Here is a 16,995-nt window from a genome sequence, read left to right on the forward strand (position 1 = left end):
TCACCAGGCTCTCTTCAGTCCACAATACCTCTTTATCAAAGCACAGTATCTTGTGATTAAAAACAAAACCAGAACTCTTGACCTTCATCTGGAAGGCTGCTTAGACAAAGGGACAACCATCACCGTGGAAAGTTGCTGACTGTTGCACTGTGTGATTTTAGTGCACAGTGGGGTGCACTGGATGGGGTGTGTGTGTGTGTGTGTGTTGGACTGATTATGTCCCCCTCAAATCCATATGTTGAAATCCTAACCTATAACATGATGGTTTTAGGGAGGTGGAGCCTTGGGAATCCTCGGAAGCTGAGAGAGCTTTCTCTTTCTTTCTTTCTTTCTTTCTTTCTTTCTTTCTTTCTTTCTTTCTTTCTTTAAGATTTTATTTATTTATTTGACAGAGATCACAAGTAGGTGGAGAGACAGGCAGAGAGAGAGGGGGAGAGCCCGATGCGGGGCTTGATCCCAGGAGTCCGGGATCATGACCCGAGCTGAAAGCTGAGGCTTTAACCCACTGAGCCACTAAGGCACCCCGCTGAGAGAGCTTTTTTCTTTCTCTTTCTCGGGCCATGTGAGGACCCAGGGACAGGGTGGCTAGAAACCAGAAGGAGGATTCTTTTTCTTTTTTTTTTTTTTTGATTTTTTTTTAATGATTTTATTTATTTATTTGAGGAAGAGAGAGAGCGAGCATGAGAGGAGAGAGATCAGTGGGAGAAGGGAGTCTGATGTGGGACTTGATCCCAGGACTCCAGGATCATGACCTGAGCCGAAGGCAGTCGCTTAACCAACTGAGCCACCCAGGCGCCCCCAGAAGGAGGATTCTTACCAGAACTTGGCTATGCTGGCATCTTGGTCTTGAACTTCCAGTCTCCAGAACTGTGAGAAATTAAGGTTTCTATTGTTTCAATCACCTAGTCTATGGTAATACAGCATCTCCAGCAGATGAAAACTCTGTTTATCTCTCTACAGCAGCAGCATCACAGTCCCTCCAGGATGAAGGCCTTGTTGGCTTATGGCTGAGTCTGTCACCGTGGGCTGCGAGCTCTGTCCGCTTATTCTCTGGGCAGAGCTGTAGGCCGGCGGAGATAGTGCCACCGATAGGGATCGGTGGTAGGGAAGGTCCAGTGTGCTCCTGCATTTCTCCCCGTCCTGCTCTGGCTTCCCCACTTCACAGAGGGATGTGTGAACTCTCTGGGAGAGTCAGGGAGGCCTTCACAGATGAAATTATCCAATTATATTTCTTCATTTGAACAGTGTGAGTAATAGAGACAATGTTAGATAATTTGCAGGCGGGTCAGATGAAACCATATTCTCCCTCCCCTGAAGGCTACACCCTGACTGCAGCATGGAAAACACCGGACAGTTCATCCCTCACAAGCCCTAGGTCCGGGGCCTGCTCTTGGGATCACGTCAACAGGGCACAGATGAGAAAAACTGCCTGAGTGCACGCCGGGATTGCCACCTCAGGCCGGGAGGGTCCTGTGGTTCCCTCTCGCCACACTTTTTTGGCTTCTAGTCATTTGCCCCTGGGGTTCCAACCCCTGCTTGGTGACTGGGGCCTCCCTCTTCAGCCAGTTCTGGAGCTCCTGCCAGGCTGAGCAGACAAGCCCAGCACACTCATTCCTCTTGGGGCTCTGCCCCATCCCAGTCCCCACCTGGCACCCTGGACTGCATGTATAAGAACGACATTTTGCTTACAATTTTGCTTTAAAAATGACAAAGCTGACTTCACAGATATTGGAACACTGATGTGACCCGAAGAGCGGGCAGAGGACCTGGGGTTTGTGAGGGATGAACTCTGTGTGTTTTCCTGGAGTCAGGGTGTAACCTTTACATGAACGAGAACATTGTTTCATCTGACCCGCCTGTAGTTGACCTAACATGAAATCTCTATTACTCACACTGTCCAAATGAGGAAATATAATTGGATACACATCAGGATATTATCTTTACTTGTTGCATTTATGAAATCTGGCTTTATGTTGCCTTCTCTTAATTTTCAAAGCTATTTACTGTCTCCTATAAACTATTTTATAATCTTCTATTTAATCTCTCATAATAAAGAAATAGATCAGCCCAAAAAAGATGGTTGAAAGATAACGTTTTTATCAGCGTGTGGTCCTGGATTCATTTCTGTCTCAGAATTGGGTTCCCTAGCCCTGGTCTCGGTATAAATTAAGTTCTCTTATCTCTCTCTGGCAGGGAGGGTGCTCCACAGAGTAAACATTCTCATGTGGGAATGTCTGCAGCTTTCCTCCTTTCCCCAGAGAGCTGGAAATAAAGCCGAAATGGTCTGCCCAGTGTCCTCCCTCCTTTCCGAAACCACCTAAAGAGCAAGGGGTTTTATTCCTTTTTGAATCACTGGGAGAAGGGTTGTACGAATGCATAGAATCAGGAGTTAGAAAGAAGAGAGGAAGGCAAGGAAAGACACCCTGTGAGGCTGAGTCGGAGAGAGATGCTTGAGAAGAGCCGTTCGGGGCAACATGGGCGGAGAGGGTAGGAGAATTCAGGAACGTTGCTGTGTACCATGTACGGGCCTTCTCTTCATGGTTTCCCAAAAAAGAATTTGAGTCTTTGAAATTCTTTTCTTCCGCTGGGCTGTGTGTCTTTCACCACCATACCACTAACAGACTGAATCATGTGGGTCCTGGGTTTATACTGGTCCTATGTAAGAAATATTCCCACATCTCCTTCAGTTTTAGGACTTTGCATGACTTTTTTTTTTCCCCCCCTGGAGTAGGCTCCATGCCTAACGTGGGGATTGAACTCACAACCCTGATGTCAAGACCTGAGCTGAGATCAAGAGGTGGATGCTTAAGTGACTGAGTCACCCAGGGGCCCCAGGGCTTCCCATTACTTTGCTCCCATCAATTCGGAAGCATGATATTATGATCACAGTGTCACGTTTTGGCTCTCCTGCGGTAAATCACATTCTTTTGGATGGGTCTACCGTAAGTCTAGACATAATTCATCTCTACTTAATCTGATGAACCTGAGAGGAACTATTTCATTACCATGAATAAGGAACTATTTCATTACCATGAATAAGAAGCTTTCTAGCTGGAGTTGATTTCAATAGTGAGCGAGTGGGGAACTTACTCCAAATGTATTGACTTGAATAACATCTATTAGATAAGCTTACAAATATTTCAGATTTTTTTTAAAAGATTTTATTTATTTGTCAGAGACAGAGGGAGAGAGAGCAAGCGAGCACAGGCAGACACAGAGGCAGGCAGAGGCAGAGGGAGAAGCAGGCTCCCTGGCGAGCAAGGAGCCCGATGTGGGACTCGATCCCAGGCTGGGATCATGACCTGACCCGAAGGCAGTTGCTTAACCAACTGAGCCACCCAGGCATCCCACAAATATTTCAGATTTGTCCTATTCTTTTACCTGGAGAATCCTGTGAGGGACCACACCTGTCCTGTAGAAATGTATTCAAAATAATTTCCTAGAGGGAATGGTGATTTTACGGGTGTTCTTTAAAAAAAGAATTTTTAAAAAGTTTTTGTTTATTTTTTGACAGAGAAAGAGACAGTGAGAGGGAACACAAGCAGGGGACCCTGGGACCATGACCTAAGCTGAAGGCAGATGCTCAATAACTGAGCCACCCAGGTGTCCCTAAAAGAAAAAAAATTTTTTTTTTAAATTAGGGAAATCTCCACTCTCCTAAGCTGTCAGAAAGATATCATGCTGTGTTTCTGTATAATAGAAATGTATTCAGCCATTTTTGTCCCTGTACGCCTTACTAGAGAAGCTGTTTATATTATTTATAGGGCTTAAAAATGCATTCTTTTGTTGTTGTTTTTTACAGATTTTATTTATTTATTTGACAGGGAGGGGGAGAGAGAGCGAGCACAAGCAGGGCGAGAAGCAAGTAGAGGGAAATGGAGGCTGAGGGAGAGGGAGAAGCAGACTCCCTGCTGAGTCTGCTCAGCAGCCTGACATGGGGCTCAAACCCAGGACCCCAGGATCATGACCCGAGCTGAGGACAGATGCTTAACCAACTGAGCCACCCAGACACCCCTCAAAAATGCATTGGTGGGTAATGTTTACCAGCTCAGCCTGTCAAGAGTGCTAATAGAGTCCAGAAGATGAGCTGTGCTTTCCCGAACTGCCCATAGCTACAGAGCTGGGACCTTCTCCTCCCATTCTTGTGGCAACAGGTGTGCTCTCAGTGTGGGGGCCACCAACATGTTGTGTTCACCTGGTTTTATTTATTTTTTTCCCACTCCTCAGGTGTTTGTCGCTCCAGCGAGAGGTTTGTGAAAGACAAGTCTGAAGTGATTAATAAACCAGAGGCTTATGATTGCCATTCATAATTCTTATCATTCATTTTAGACTAGAAAATAGAAATTTGGATGTATTTTCTCATTTTTTTCTCTGCACTATTTTAATCACTTCCCTGATTTTTATCTATGCAAGCCCTCATACCCCAGGTCTCTGGCTCTCTCTATTGTCCGAAGCATGTTTCCCTTCCTACGTCCCAGCTCATCTGCTGGACCTTAAAATATTCTGTTTACCAGTCCTACAAATGTCACCTAATCTAAGAGGACTCACCTGATTACCTCGGGTTGGATGGATGAGGTTGTGCTTTCCTCCCTGGATGCTTACTTTTGTATTTCCATATGTGACTTATGTCTCCTTCTGGGTTGTTGGCTCCTGACGGTGGTGTTGGGATGTCAACCACCTCCTCAGTGGGAAGTGCCATCCGGTTAGTCAAAATGGAAGCTGTGAGCTCCTGCCAAGGTCATGGGTGGTGCTGGGGCCTAAAGGACGAAGTCAAGCAAGAGTTCATAGGAAGACTGTGGTCCAAATACCAGGCTGCGTGTGGATGAACATGACATTCAGAAGGTCCCAGGCAGGGATCTGAGTCAGGGCCTCAGAACCCAGAGTTTGGAGTTTGGGGGATGAAATTAAAGTGAAAGAAGATTGAGGTCAGGGCTATGATGGAAAAAAAAAAATACCTGAGCAACTGTCCGTTTTGTTTTTGTTTTTTTTTTTGTTGTTGTTGTTGTTTGTTTTTGTTGTTGTTGTTGTTGTTTTCATGATAGCTGCTATGTGTTTGAGTCCTTTTGGGGTATAGTGTGTGGGCAGACCTCTCTGAGAGGCAAACAATACAGAATTTGTCAAATAAACGAATTATTAAGCATTTGTAAAGGTGCTTCCTGTTTGAAGAACATGCAGGGTACTTGAGTGTCAGGGGAGCAGGGCCCCCGTGTTACCTAGGATTTGCTTTTCTGAATAGAGGATATCTATTTCCAAGCAGCTCCATGGGGCATTTTCATTTCTTGCTCTTTTTCCAGCACTCCAATCAACATACAGTTAAAACTTGATCTTCTGTTCCATCCACAGATTCCAAGTACAGTCAGAGCGTCTCTGGGAGGTAATCAACACACCATTCGCTATCCATCCGCGTTTCATCAAAAATGCAGAACCGTTGTGTGTGACAGAGAACGAGGTGTCCAGGGGGCCTCCCTTTGCATGTGCATGAACTGGAGGAGGCCATTTCTGTGTGCTGCTGGCCCTTCATCTAGAGTTGAGTCTCAAGTTGCTGGGGCTGGGGATGGGGGGTGGCGTGGGGGAAGGGTAGCCGGGATGCTATGGATTAGCAAGGAGAGCCCCTGCGAGTGGGTCAAAACAAGGACAAACAGACCCTGTAGACAAACTGCAAGCTGCATCTTTCTGTCCTCAGCTCCAACCTTGATCCTGCATGTCGCGGACATTCCTTGACATGGGGCTGCCCTTGCACCTGGCTCAAGACTCTGGGAGACTGATAAAGGAGATCTGGCGGAAGCCTGAGGGCTCTGGTCTCCATGCTGCCTCACCATCCCCAGCCAAGCCCATCGTCGGCAGCCATGTTGGTATGCTTGCCACCACCTTCAGGAAATAAGACGATGGGGTTCACTTCCTCCTTCTAGATCTGATGCAAAGCATTTCTTGTTGCCGACACTAACCCAGACCTATACAGGGAAGGGAATTCTTAGAAACACAGTACCAGCTTAGCTGAGGTCACAGGGTCTAAAAGCCGCTGTGGTCCATTCCTTGCCAACTCAACATTCACATGCCCTTCTCCTCCTCCCCTTCTTCCTCCTCCTCCTCTTTCTCTTTTCTTCTTCTTCTTTTTTTTTTTTTTTAGAAAGAGAGCGATAAAGAGAGCTCATGGGGGATGGGGGCAGAGGGAGAGAGAGACTCTTAAGCAGGGGGGCCCCAGGCAGGGCTCCATCTCCCAACCCTCATGACCTGAACTGAAATCAAAGGTCTGGGGCGTAACCCATTGAGCCACCTCAGGCACCTCACACGCCCTTCTTTTACTGCTGGCTGACATCCAGAGCCACACAATAGCAGCACTGTACTCTTAGAATAATTCTTACATTACCTGAAACATACTCCCCTGACCTGCAGGAAGGTTCTAGAGTCCCCATGTCTGCTTTGGGCGATGTCATTTCTTCTCCTACCTAAGTTCTGCGCCCCCATCGCTAGTCTGCAACTTACATGCTGAGGGCTAGAGATTAATTACCAGGAGCACATCTCATCTGAGAGGATAATTAGCCTCTTTAAACAATCTAACACATTGACCAAAGCTAGACTCAGTAAAAGCTTTCTTTGGACTGGGACCGTGGATGTACTAAAGTAATGACCGTCCCTGAAATCAAGTTGGCAGTTTTGGTTTCTTTTAATGCTGTTGCATTTATCCTGATAGGAGGGAGGCTCCCAGCCAAGCCTGAACTGGGATTCTGTAGTCTGGCCTGATGGCATCTGATGAACTTGTATGCAGCTAACCCCCTAGATGGCTGCTTACCTAGGGGAACTGAGAACTCTGAGGGAGAAGCTTTAATCAGAGCAATCCCCCCAGCCCCCCCACCCCACAACAGAGGTTGAGAGAAAAAGAGGAAGGGCAGTGTCTGCCTCGCCCAGCCCCAGGGCTTAGATCTGACCTCCAAAGATAAAAACGACATTGAGAACTGGTAGGGGACGCCTGCTTCTGAGAGATACCATCCTGTGGTGGGACCAAGGCGGCAAAGTGTGGTAGACAGCTGGAGACTAGGTAGCTTCTCTCTTTCATAGAGAGCATCCCGAGTCAATGACGTAGATCACAGTCCTGTTTGGCATATCTAAGGTCTGTGGGTTTTGGGGGGTTCCTGGAAGCTGCCTTCTGGGCATTATCTCTGGGAACAGAGATAGCAGAAGGAGAAGCACCAGGCCTTCTTAAGGTCTGAAGGAAGTGAGGGCATCCAGCAGGAGGGAGGGGGGAAACATGTCTGAGATTCGTCTGTGAAATACCTCTCGGGCACTCAACAGTAAGTGGGGACAGGGGGTGAGGATGGGGCAGTGAGGGTGATGGGGTAGCACAGGAGCCCTGTGCTGATGGAACAGTTCTGCATCTTGATTGTGGTGGTGGTTACATGAATCTATACGTGATACCGTTGCACAGAAACACAGACACACACACACACACACAGAGTAGATTTAAAACTGGGAAAATCTGGGGATTGTACCAATGTCAATGTCCTCGTTATTACAAGATGTCACCAGTGAGGGAAACTAAGGGAACACATGACCTTTCTGAACTCCTTTTGCAACTTCCTATGAATCTATAGTTATTTCAAAATAAAATGCACATTAAAAAAAAACAAATAAACAAAACAAAACTGGGGGAAATCCTTGAATGGGAATCTTTAGGTCTGGGCCTGGACAGCACTGTTTTTTGTTTTGTTTTGTTTTTGTTTTTAATTTGCCAGATCATCATTGATCCAGGATTGGGAATGATCGCTTCATCTGAAACTGTGAGGGTCTGATTTTGGAATTTTAGTAAGGACATATGGTACCTATAGGACATACAAAGGAATATCTCTAGATGGTTCTGGGGCACCACCCTATATTCAAATACATTAATTTTTTTTTCATCAAAATGTATGAATATTCACACCAAGTAATATAAACAAGAAGAGCAACAAGAGAAACTGGCGGAGACTTTGAAGAGAGTGTCCAGTTCTTTCCTCTGTGCAAGGGGTCGGGGGGTGGAGAAGCTGTACGTCTGTCATTTGGACAGAATTGTTCATTGTTCTTATTTGCTCCATAGGTTGTTAGGAGATCTGAGGAAATATAGGAACTAATGAGAGAAACATACAGATTTAGAGAGAGAGATGTTTGTCCACATGAAAACTGGAAACAATTAGAAACAATCCAAACATACAAGTGTATGGCCTTTTGCTTCTTTACGTTGAACAAAGCAAAATGGGTCACCAGGAGCATCCAGAAAAATTCAGTCAAGATTCTCCTTTTTGCCATGTCTGCTCAAACCGGCACAGTCTGACCCGGAAATACAGCAGCCGTGTGTGCCGCCAGTGTTCCCGTCATTTAGTTGGACAAGGTGAACTTCCTTGAATGAATATATTCATTCTAATATATTACCTTACCGCAGAAACAATGCCAGCTCTATGTACATAGAATAAAAATACCTTAAATGTAAGTGTTTATAGATACATAGATAGATATGAAAATGGTTACATAAATTACATTATAGATTTATAGATGTATGGTAGAATGTTATACAAGAATGGACGTTGCGTTTTAAAGCGATAATGAAATAGAAATTTTAAAAAATATTTTATTTGACAGACAGAAATCAAAGTAGGCAGAGAGGCAGGCAGAGAGAGAGGGGGAAGCAGGCTCCCTGCTGAGCAGAGAGCCCGATTGCGGGCTCAGTCCCAGGACGTTGGGATCATGACCTGAGCCGAAGGCAGAGGCTTTAACCCACTGAGCCACCCAGTCACCCCGAAATAGAAAATTTTCATTATGTAATATTCAGTGAAAGTGGGTTTATTTTGATGGGTAATTTTTAAAAAAATTGTATTTATTTATTTGCCAGAGAGAGAAAGAGCACAAGCAGGGGGAGCATCAGGCAGAGGGAGAGGGAGAAGCAGGCTTCCCACTGAGCAGGGAGCCTGATGTACAGCTTCATCCCAGGACCCAAGGATTATGACCTGAACTGAAGGCAGACACTTCGCCAACTGAGCCCCCCAGGTGCCCCTTGATGAGCAATTTTTAAAAGATGAGACACATCAAAGTGTTAATAGTCAAAAGTACAGACAATTTTTAGTTTCTCTTTTATATTTTATATTTTAAAATGTTCTACAATAAACAGGCTGACTTTTGTCATTAGAAATAAAATAAGCATTGTTAATTTAAAAATACACCAAGTAATGATAGTGTGTCAAAATATGCAGACAGCTAGATTATAGTTGGTTATTTTCTTAAGTTATGTCTTGAGACTATCAGAGTGCTTAATTAATAGGTTATAAAAGTTTTGGGGAACACTACTTAACAATATAAATCTATATTGAGATGATATAATAAAGAAAATAACATGTTAGATTTACTGGTCCTTTAAATGCATATGCTTTTCTTTCAATAACTTTAATAATGTTTATGTGTCGCCCATTGCAACTTAATTTGAAAATTTCCTTCAGTTTCTAGATTTTAAGACAAGCAATCTGTGTCCATTTTAAGTGAGGAAAACCATAAAAGTAACACAGTTTTTCTTGCAAGCTAACTACATGCTAGATACTTTACCTTTTCTCTTTTCATTTTTACCCCCTGTAATCCTGCACTATGAAATCGGCATTATTATCACTCATTTTGCAAATAAGGAAACTGAATTCCAGTGACGTTTAGGTCCTACAATTAGGCTACCTGACTTCCGAGTTAGGACTTGTAACACTGCAATTCTCAAGGAAAGAGGTTTCGATTGCTCTGGCATGGGGAGTAAGACAGAACAGGAAGTTCCACATGAAGGAGAGCTTTCGACCAAGATCTGTGTGTAAAGGGATGGGGTTGGAAAGCAGGTAGAATTTCCCCATTAAAGAGAAGCTGTCGGAGCAAGCAGAGAGGGCCAGTCACACCCCGTGTCAGGCCCCTCGCTTTTGCTTCCAGACCTCTTAAATGACTTGGAGAAAATGAGCAATTTACTCCATTGGGAGAACTGCGTGAGGCAAAACAGAGGCTTTCCAAATCCTTTAGCTTTCTGGGAATGTCACTTTTTCTTTAAGATCATCATCAAAGGACTCCAGCCTCCACTGCAAATTCCAGGGGGAATTAAGCTTCCTGCCAGCCAGGTTCAAAGACTCTCCAGGGCACTAACATTTGCATGGCTCCCCTCTCCCTCCAGTTCCTGCTAAGGTCAAATTCTCCAGTGGCCCAGTGTTGTCCTGCCAGTCATGGCTTCTACCGTCTTCCTCCCCTGCTTTCTATCATGCCAGACCTTACTCCCTTATCTTGTTCTCCAAGCAGCTCCTACATCTGTTCCTGCATGCTGTAGTAGGTGGTGTCCGCACATCTGGCTGACTTTCACTGAAGATTGGGAGGTCGCAGAAGGGAAGTGTGGTTCTGTCGAAGCCAGCGCAAGAACACGCCAGCCAGTCTGTGCCAGACACGTTTCTAACAGGTCATGGTAAGTATCAGATCCCTGAAGTCTCTTCCCAGGGAGGCCTCCTCTCTCTTTCACAACTGTTCTCTTTCTTGGAGTTCTCGGGCCTGTAGAGGAGCCGCTCTCCTCTATTTTATTATGCCAAGCAGGTCCTGCTTTTTTCCGTCCAGTTCCTGGAGCCCATCCTACCTAATTACCAGAAGGGAGATGCCTGAAGCCACTCTCCTCTCCATTTTGGCCTGGGTGATCATGGGTGAATTATGGAGCCATTCTGAGCCCGTGAGGATAGTAACTGCGTTTCACATCCAGGATTACCGTGGTGATTCGGTGAACCCGGTCACTTAGCGCAGGGCTTAGAGCTCAGCGCCTGCTCATTAGTATTATTTCTTTGACTTCATAATTTCTGGGCACATTCAGCCTTGTTTCCTCTCCTGCTAGGTAATGGGTCCCCACTGGGCACCCCCTCTTGACCCGAGGGAGATGTGGACTGTGCACTGGAACTTTTACCTCTACTGGGACGGGTCCTCTCTTACTGTGGATGACAGGGGAGGATCTCGGGGCTCTGAAACCAGCCAGGCGTGCCCTTGCCTGGGATGAAGTGGGGAGACCGGAAGCCATCGCTGCTGCGGACTGTGGGTCAAGTGTTTGAACTGGACGATGTCCCCGCAGGAGATCACAGATGGTCACATGGCCCTGGAAACTTGGAGACGGGATGGGTGAGGGCAGCTCCCATGTGCGACTTGTGGTTTCCTCGGGGAAAGGTTGGGAGTGGGTAGGGACAGCGGCAAATGGCAATGAGGGCAGAGAAAATAATTTTGACAGTAAAATTGAAAGTGAAGGTAACATGGAGGAGCGTTACGGATGCGATTTGGTGCTTACCATGAAAGATACGCAGATCTTTCTATGAGCAAGAACGGACAGAGGAAAAGGAGAAGCTCAGTAGCATGGCAGAGAGGACATGAGGCTGATGTACCCGAGGCGGGATAAAGGGCAGGGCGACCTGTGGAGGGTTCCTCTGAGTTCAGCCCCACGTTGGTATTTATTTATTTTACAGAGAGAGAGAGAACACAGCAGGGAGAGTGGGAGAGGAAGAAGCAGACTTCCCATGGAGCAGGGAGCCCAGTGCCGGGCTCGATCCCAGGACCCTGAGCCAAAGGCAGACGCTCAATGACTGAGCCACCCAGGTGGCCCTGGTATGTCCCCTTGAAGTCTGGCACTCTCCTGGGGTCCCACTCACCCCCAGCCCTGACACTGGGGTGTGGCACCCTCTCCTAGGGCCCCTTCCTCTTGGTTGCCTCTTCCAGGGCAGGGGAGTGGTCAGGCTGCCCTGTTCCTACCCGTCTGCTCCACTGGCAACTGTACAGTCTGAGCACTGGTTATCCATGTCCAACGACGGTTTCCTAGCATGCCTGGTCCGGAGGGCCTGCCTGAGCTGGCGTGGGAAGAAGGGGCTCTCACAGGCCGCTTCTGTGCTCCAGCAGGAGATGGAGCTGGCTTTATCTCTAGCTGATGCACAGCTGATCCCCTGAAGCAGTACAGTTCCAGGTGTGGGGGCCCTGTGACAGAATGTCCCTCAAAAAGCTCCCTAGTCTGGGGGGCCTCGTGAAGTTGCCCACCTAGGAGTAAGCAACAGAAGAAGCCGGTGGGGAGACACTTCCTCCAGTCTTAGCTGCCTCTCAGGCCTAAACCTGCAGGTCAGATGTGGGGCAGTTCCTGCGGAAGAAGCAGGCTCTGGGCATCAGTAGAAACATCGAGAGAAGCAGCTCTGGCAGCAGATGGGGCAATGGCCGGGATGGGTAAGGCGGGCACAGCCTCTGAGCCACTTCTGAGCCCATCCTGGATGCTGTAGGATATGGGGTGGGACTTGGCTTTCAGGAATGGTGTCTGTGGGTGATCAACCAGAGATTATATGCTTTTTGTTGTTGTCATTGTTGCTGGGGATCACGTTTCTCTGGCTTTTACACCTTGAGGCTAAAGGAACCTAGGTGAACACATGATTCTGAAATAAAAGTTGATTCATCTTTCCAGGTCAAAAAGTTACAAGTGTCAAAACTCTCAGACAAAATCTACCAGTGACGCCGAGACCGCAGGCCTCTATTGAAATTCCTCTTTGCAAGTCAAGAGGTGGGTATTGTTTTTTTCCAGCAGTGGAAATACAAATGATCCTGTCTGGAAACCTTGGCTGTTTTTCTGATAACTAATTTGTTTGCTGATAAATGATTGCCCAGGAGCTGTGGTGGAGACCCAGAAATCAAACTGCAAAAATGATTACGTTTCCTCTGTGCAGACTTTTGCACCAAGTGGTTAGGATGTGGCCAAGATTGAGGGTGGGCTACAGGCTTTTTCCATGAGAGTTTATAGGGTGATAAAAGAAAGAAGACAGGAAAAAAGCAACATGAACACATTTAACTGTAATGGACAGGACCTGTGTTATTCACACAAGCCATGGTACGATTAGGACAGGGTCAGAGCTGCAGAGGAAGGCTTCTTTTTTTTTTTTTAAACACTCTATTTTAAAAAAAAATTTTTATTTTTTTATAAACATGTATTTTTATCCCCAGGGGTACAGGTCTGTGAATTGCCAGGTTTACACACTTCACAGCACTCACCAAAGCACATACCCTCCCCAATGTCCATAACCCCAACCCCCCTTCCCCCAACCCCCCTCCCCCCAGCAACCCTCAGTTTGTTTTGTAAGATTGAGAGTCACTTATGGTTTGTCTCCCTCCCAATCCCATCTTGTTTCATTGATTCTTCTCCTACCCACTTAAGCCCCCATGTTGTATCACTACTTCCAGAGGAAGGCTTCTTGAAGGAGTTCCAGCTGCAGTTTGGAGAAGAGAACCCAGGGTCTGGCAGGGAGAAAGGAGGAGAACAGGCTGACATTGAAACTGTTCTCGTGGTATTTTTCATGGTGCTCGTTTCCTTGTTGGGGTGACCCAGAGCAACCATAGTACAGCGGGATAAGGGTATTTGATTTAAGAAATGAAACAAGATCTTCCAAAACTAGGTCAGAAGTTCTGCTCAAGTCAGGGTCAGAATCAGGGTTTGGAGGGCACCTGGGTGGCTCAGTGGGTTAAGCCTCTGCCTTCAGCTCAGGTCATGATCTCAGGGTCCTGGGATCGAGTCCCACATCGGGCTCTCTGCTCAGCAGGGAGGCTGCTTCTCTCTCTCTCTCTGCCTGGCTCTCTGCCTCCTTGTGATCTCTCTCTGTGTCAAATAAATAAATAAAATCTTAAAAAAAAAAAAAGAATCAGGGTTTGGAGATGTTTGGAAAATTGTTCAGTTTTCTTCCCAGGCCTTGATGCTTCAGGGGTTGGAAATTCCACACGAATATTTGCTTTCTCTGTACATGCAAATGATAGATTTCGCAGACAAATAATTCGATGGTTCTGGCCCTTCACTTTTCAGATGGAGAGGCTCTTGTATTGCCTGTGTGGGCAATGAGGAGCCACTGGAGGCTGGAAAAAGAACAGTCAGATCATCCTGTTTGTATTTTAGAAAGAGGATTCTGTCAAAGGCAATTTGGAAACACTTCAAACTCTGCTGTTATTATGGTCGGGTATTAATTTTGAACTTTCTCTTCCTAATACTCTTTCCTCACCCTCTCACTCACCTTTCCTCTCCTTGCTGCTTTGAGCAGGTTAGTGTGTGCTCATGGCCTCAGTGAAGGACACTCAACAGAGAACAGAGATATAAAGGTCTATTGTGCTGGCTTTTGAGTTTCTTGAGTCTAAGCCCTGAGAGTCAAGAAAGGACCCCTATATATACCAGAGATTTGGGAATACACAGTGTTTTATTTGAAGGTCCTTGTCCCCAAACCCTGTGTTTCTCTGGTGGGGGAGGTGGCTTAGAGGATAAGTACAACTGTGTACTCGTTAAGGGATTCTTGCAGGTGGGATTTTGTGTCTCAGGTGCATGGCAATGGAACCCATTGATGGAATCAGTGAGAAGGGAGAAAGGGGGACCTGTTTCCTACTTCTAGGGTAGAGTCCCAGGAAGGTGGCAAGATGGTAGAGAAGTGGATTTGGGGTATGCCTAAGCGGGCAGGGCTGTAGAGAAAGCCACCCAGAATTCTCCAGGTCACAGCATGGATTGGGAGCCACAGAGCAACTCCCATGCTGCCAAGAGGGAAAGAAAAGAGTGGCTGGCTTTTAATGGGCTTAGTGGGTGGAAGCAAGAGCCAGCTCAGCTGCCCTGGGCATGGACAATGGTGCCTCAGCAGATGCCAATGTGGACACAGGACAGAAGGCCCTCATAGAATGCTAAGTGAACATCAGACAACGAAAGCCATATACCGCATGAGCTCATTTACAGGTGGAACTAAAAACGAACATAATGGCTAATTTCATAGATACAGAGACTAGATTGGTGGTCGCCAGAGGTGTGTGTATGGGGCGTGGTGGCTGGAATAGGTGAAGGTGGTCCAGACCTCCAATTATAAAATAAAGAGGTCACGGGGATATAATGTACAGTTTGACAGCTGTAGTTAATCATACTGCATTGCATATTTGAAAGCTGCTGAAAGAATGGATCTTCGAAGTTCTTATCATGGGATGCCTGGGTGGCTCAGTCGCGTAAGCATCTGACTCTTGGTTTCGGTTCAGGTCATGATCTCCAGGGTTGTGAGATGGAGTCCCATGTTGGGCTCTGGGCTCAGCGTGGAGTCTGAAGGAGGTTCTCTGCCTCTCCCTCTACCCCTTCCCTTCCCTTCCCACGTTCTCGCTCTCAAATAAACAAACAAACAAATAAATAAATAAATTCTTTTTAAAAAGTTCTCATCACAAGAAAACAATCCTGTAACTATGTGTGTTGATGGAGGTTAACTAGATTAATTGTGATCATTTCGCAATGCACATGATCATTACATCGCACATGTGAAACTAATATAATGTCGTATGTCAATTATGCCTTAAAAAAAAGGAAAGAAAGAAAAAAGAAGAGACTAGAGGACTTCAAATGCATACACACACACACACACACACACACACACACACACACACACACACCACTTAGTGCACTAGAACAAAGCTAAAACCCTGAACTGATTGAGATAAGGTTTTGACGTCTCTGGTGAAATGGAGGCTGAAATAGAAATTGAATGTGTTATAGAAAAATAAAGAAAAATGTATGTATCTATAGACTAAGATCTGTACCTACTATTGTGTATTGTTACATGATAAAGATTTTTCTTCCAGTGAATTTACCTGGAATTCTAATTGATTTCCTAGAGGATTTTGGATAGAACCCTGGGATTATTTTTTCTAAGTAGGCTCCATGGCAAGCGGGGAGCCCAACATGGGGCTTGAACTAATGACCTTGAGATTAAGACCTGAACTGAGATCAAGAGTGGAACACTTAACCAGTGGCGCCACCCAGACACTCCAGAACTCTGGGATTTTTCCTCAACCCAGGGGCTGCTGCTCATAGTGCCATCCTAGGTGTACCCAGTTAAGGAACATTCGGGAACCCTGGGAGTCTGGCTGGTATGCTGTATCTGTGGCTATTTATTTTTTAATACTTTAGCATGAGTAGTGTAATGTGTGTGCGAAGAAGTTAATCCTAATTTTCTCTCTTCAGGGTGGTTTATTTCATGGGTAAAACAAATAAACTCCTTTTAGTCTCAACAATTTAGTTGCTTTATTTGCAAAAAGTATTGGAAACAATTCTTGATTTGGTAGTACCTGCAGATTTCTTGGTATGTGTTTGGTTAGGAGTAATATAATAGGACAAACTGTCTTATATGAATAAAGAATAAAAATCAGCCAGCCTGATAATTACGCCATCAGTGTAGGGCTGAGGGTTAGATCCTACTGGTGTGATGTCTCAATGGATAAAACCACGCCCCCCTCTCTCCCCACCATCTAATCATAGGAACCCTGTTTCTGTGTTGCTTCAGAAAGCCTCCAACATATGAGGCTGGGGTGAGAGTGCAAATGGAGACTTGCACACCATGTATCTAAACACTTAAAAGCTGAAAATCCAGCTAAAAACAGAATTCTTGGACCCCTCAGAGTTCTATCTGCTCCCTGGAGTTCCCTTTCTCTGCCCACCCCCAGCTCTTTCTCACACTTAAAGACAATCCAGCCCATAAGTTCAATTCTCTATGAGGAGCTGTCCCCGTGGGCCTAAGGGTGAGCACATCTGTGGAACATTCCATCCTCAGTACTCAGACCCCAAGGAGACGCTTGTGCAGGATCTAGAGATGGCTCAGGATCCTTGGGGAATTCTGGGAGCCTGGGTATCAAAGAAAGGTCTGGAAGGTGAGGTAAGGGCTTTAGGTGGACACATATCCTAATCCCCATGACTCATTACTCTATGGGAGAAAGGGTACCCCCAAGGGGGGCCAGATAGGTACACCTTAAGGATAGCATAGGGCCCAAGACAGCAGCTCCTCTTTTCTGGGTATTTCTGGGTGTACACAGCCTTCACCTGTGTACAACCCTGGCAGATTACTATTTTCTTTCTCCTTTTTTCTTTCTTTCCTTTTTTTTTTTTTTTTTAAGTTTTTATTTTAATCACTCGGTGCTCAAATTACTGCTATTTCCTATGGTTGGATCATAACTTATGGACGCAGA

The 16,995-nt window shown here is 45.8% G+C and overlaps 1 protein-coding gene across 6 annotated transcripts in view; it reads left to right on the top strand.

Moving 5' to 3' along the window:
- The window catches only part of LOC309864998 (uncharacterized protein), a 70,135-nt gene that overhangs the window by 25,965 nt on the left and 27,175 nt on the right, over positions 1 to 16,995 (top strand). For 5 of the 6 annotated variants that reach the window (XM_082731043.1, XM_082731042.1, XM_082731046.1 and 2 more), the window contains exons 4-7: positions 5,344 to 5,374; positions 5,684 to 5,852; positions 10,282 to 10,441; positions 12,446 to 12,541. In XM_082731043.1, coding sequence (XP_082587169.1) covers positions 5,702 to 5,852; positions 10,282 to 10,441; positions 12,446 to 12,518 — 384 coding nt within the window. In that variant the 5' untranslated portion in view covers positions 5,344 to 5,374; positions 5,684 to 5,701 and the 3' untranslated portion in view covers positions 12,519 to 12,541. Of the gene's footprint in view, positions 1 to 675; positions 870 to 5,343; positions 5,450 to 5,683; positions 5,853 to 10,281; positions 10,442 to 12,445; positions 12,542 to 16,995 lie in introns of those variants that run through there. The other variant, XM_082731045.1, reaches the window with a different exon arrangement.

Source organism: Mustela nivalis (genome assembly GCF_964662115.1).
Source record: "Mustela nivalis genome assembly, chromosome: 5".
Taxonomy (NCBI): domain Eukaryota; kingdom Metazoa; phylum Chordata; class Mammalia; order Carnivora; family Mustelidae; genus Mustela; species Mustela nivalis.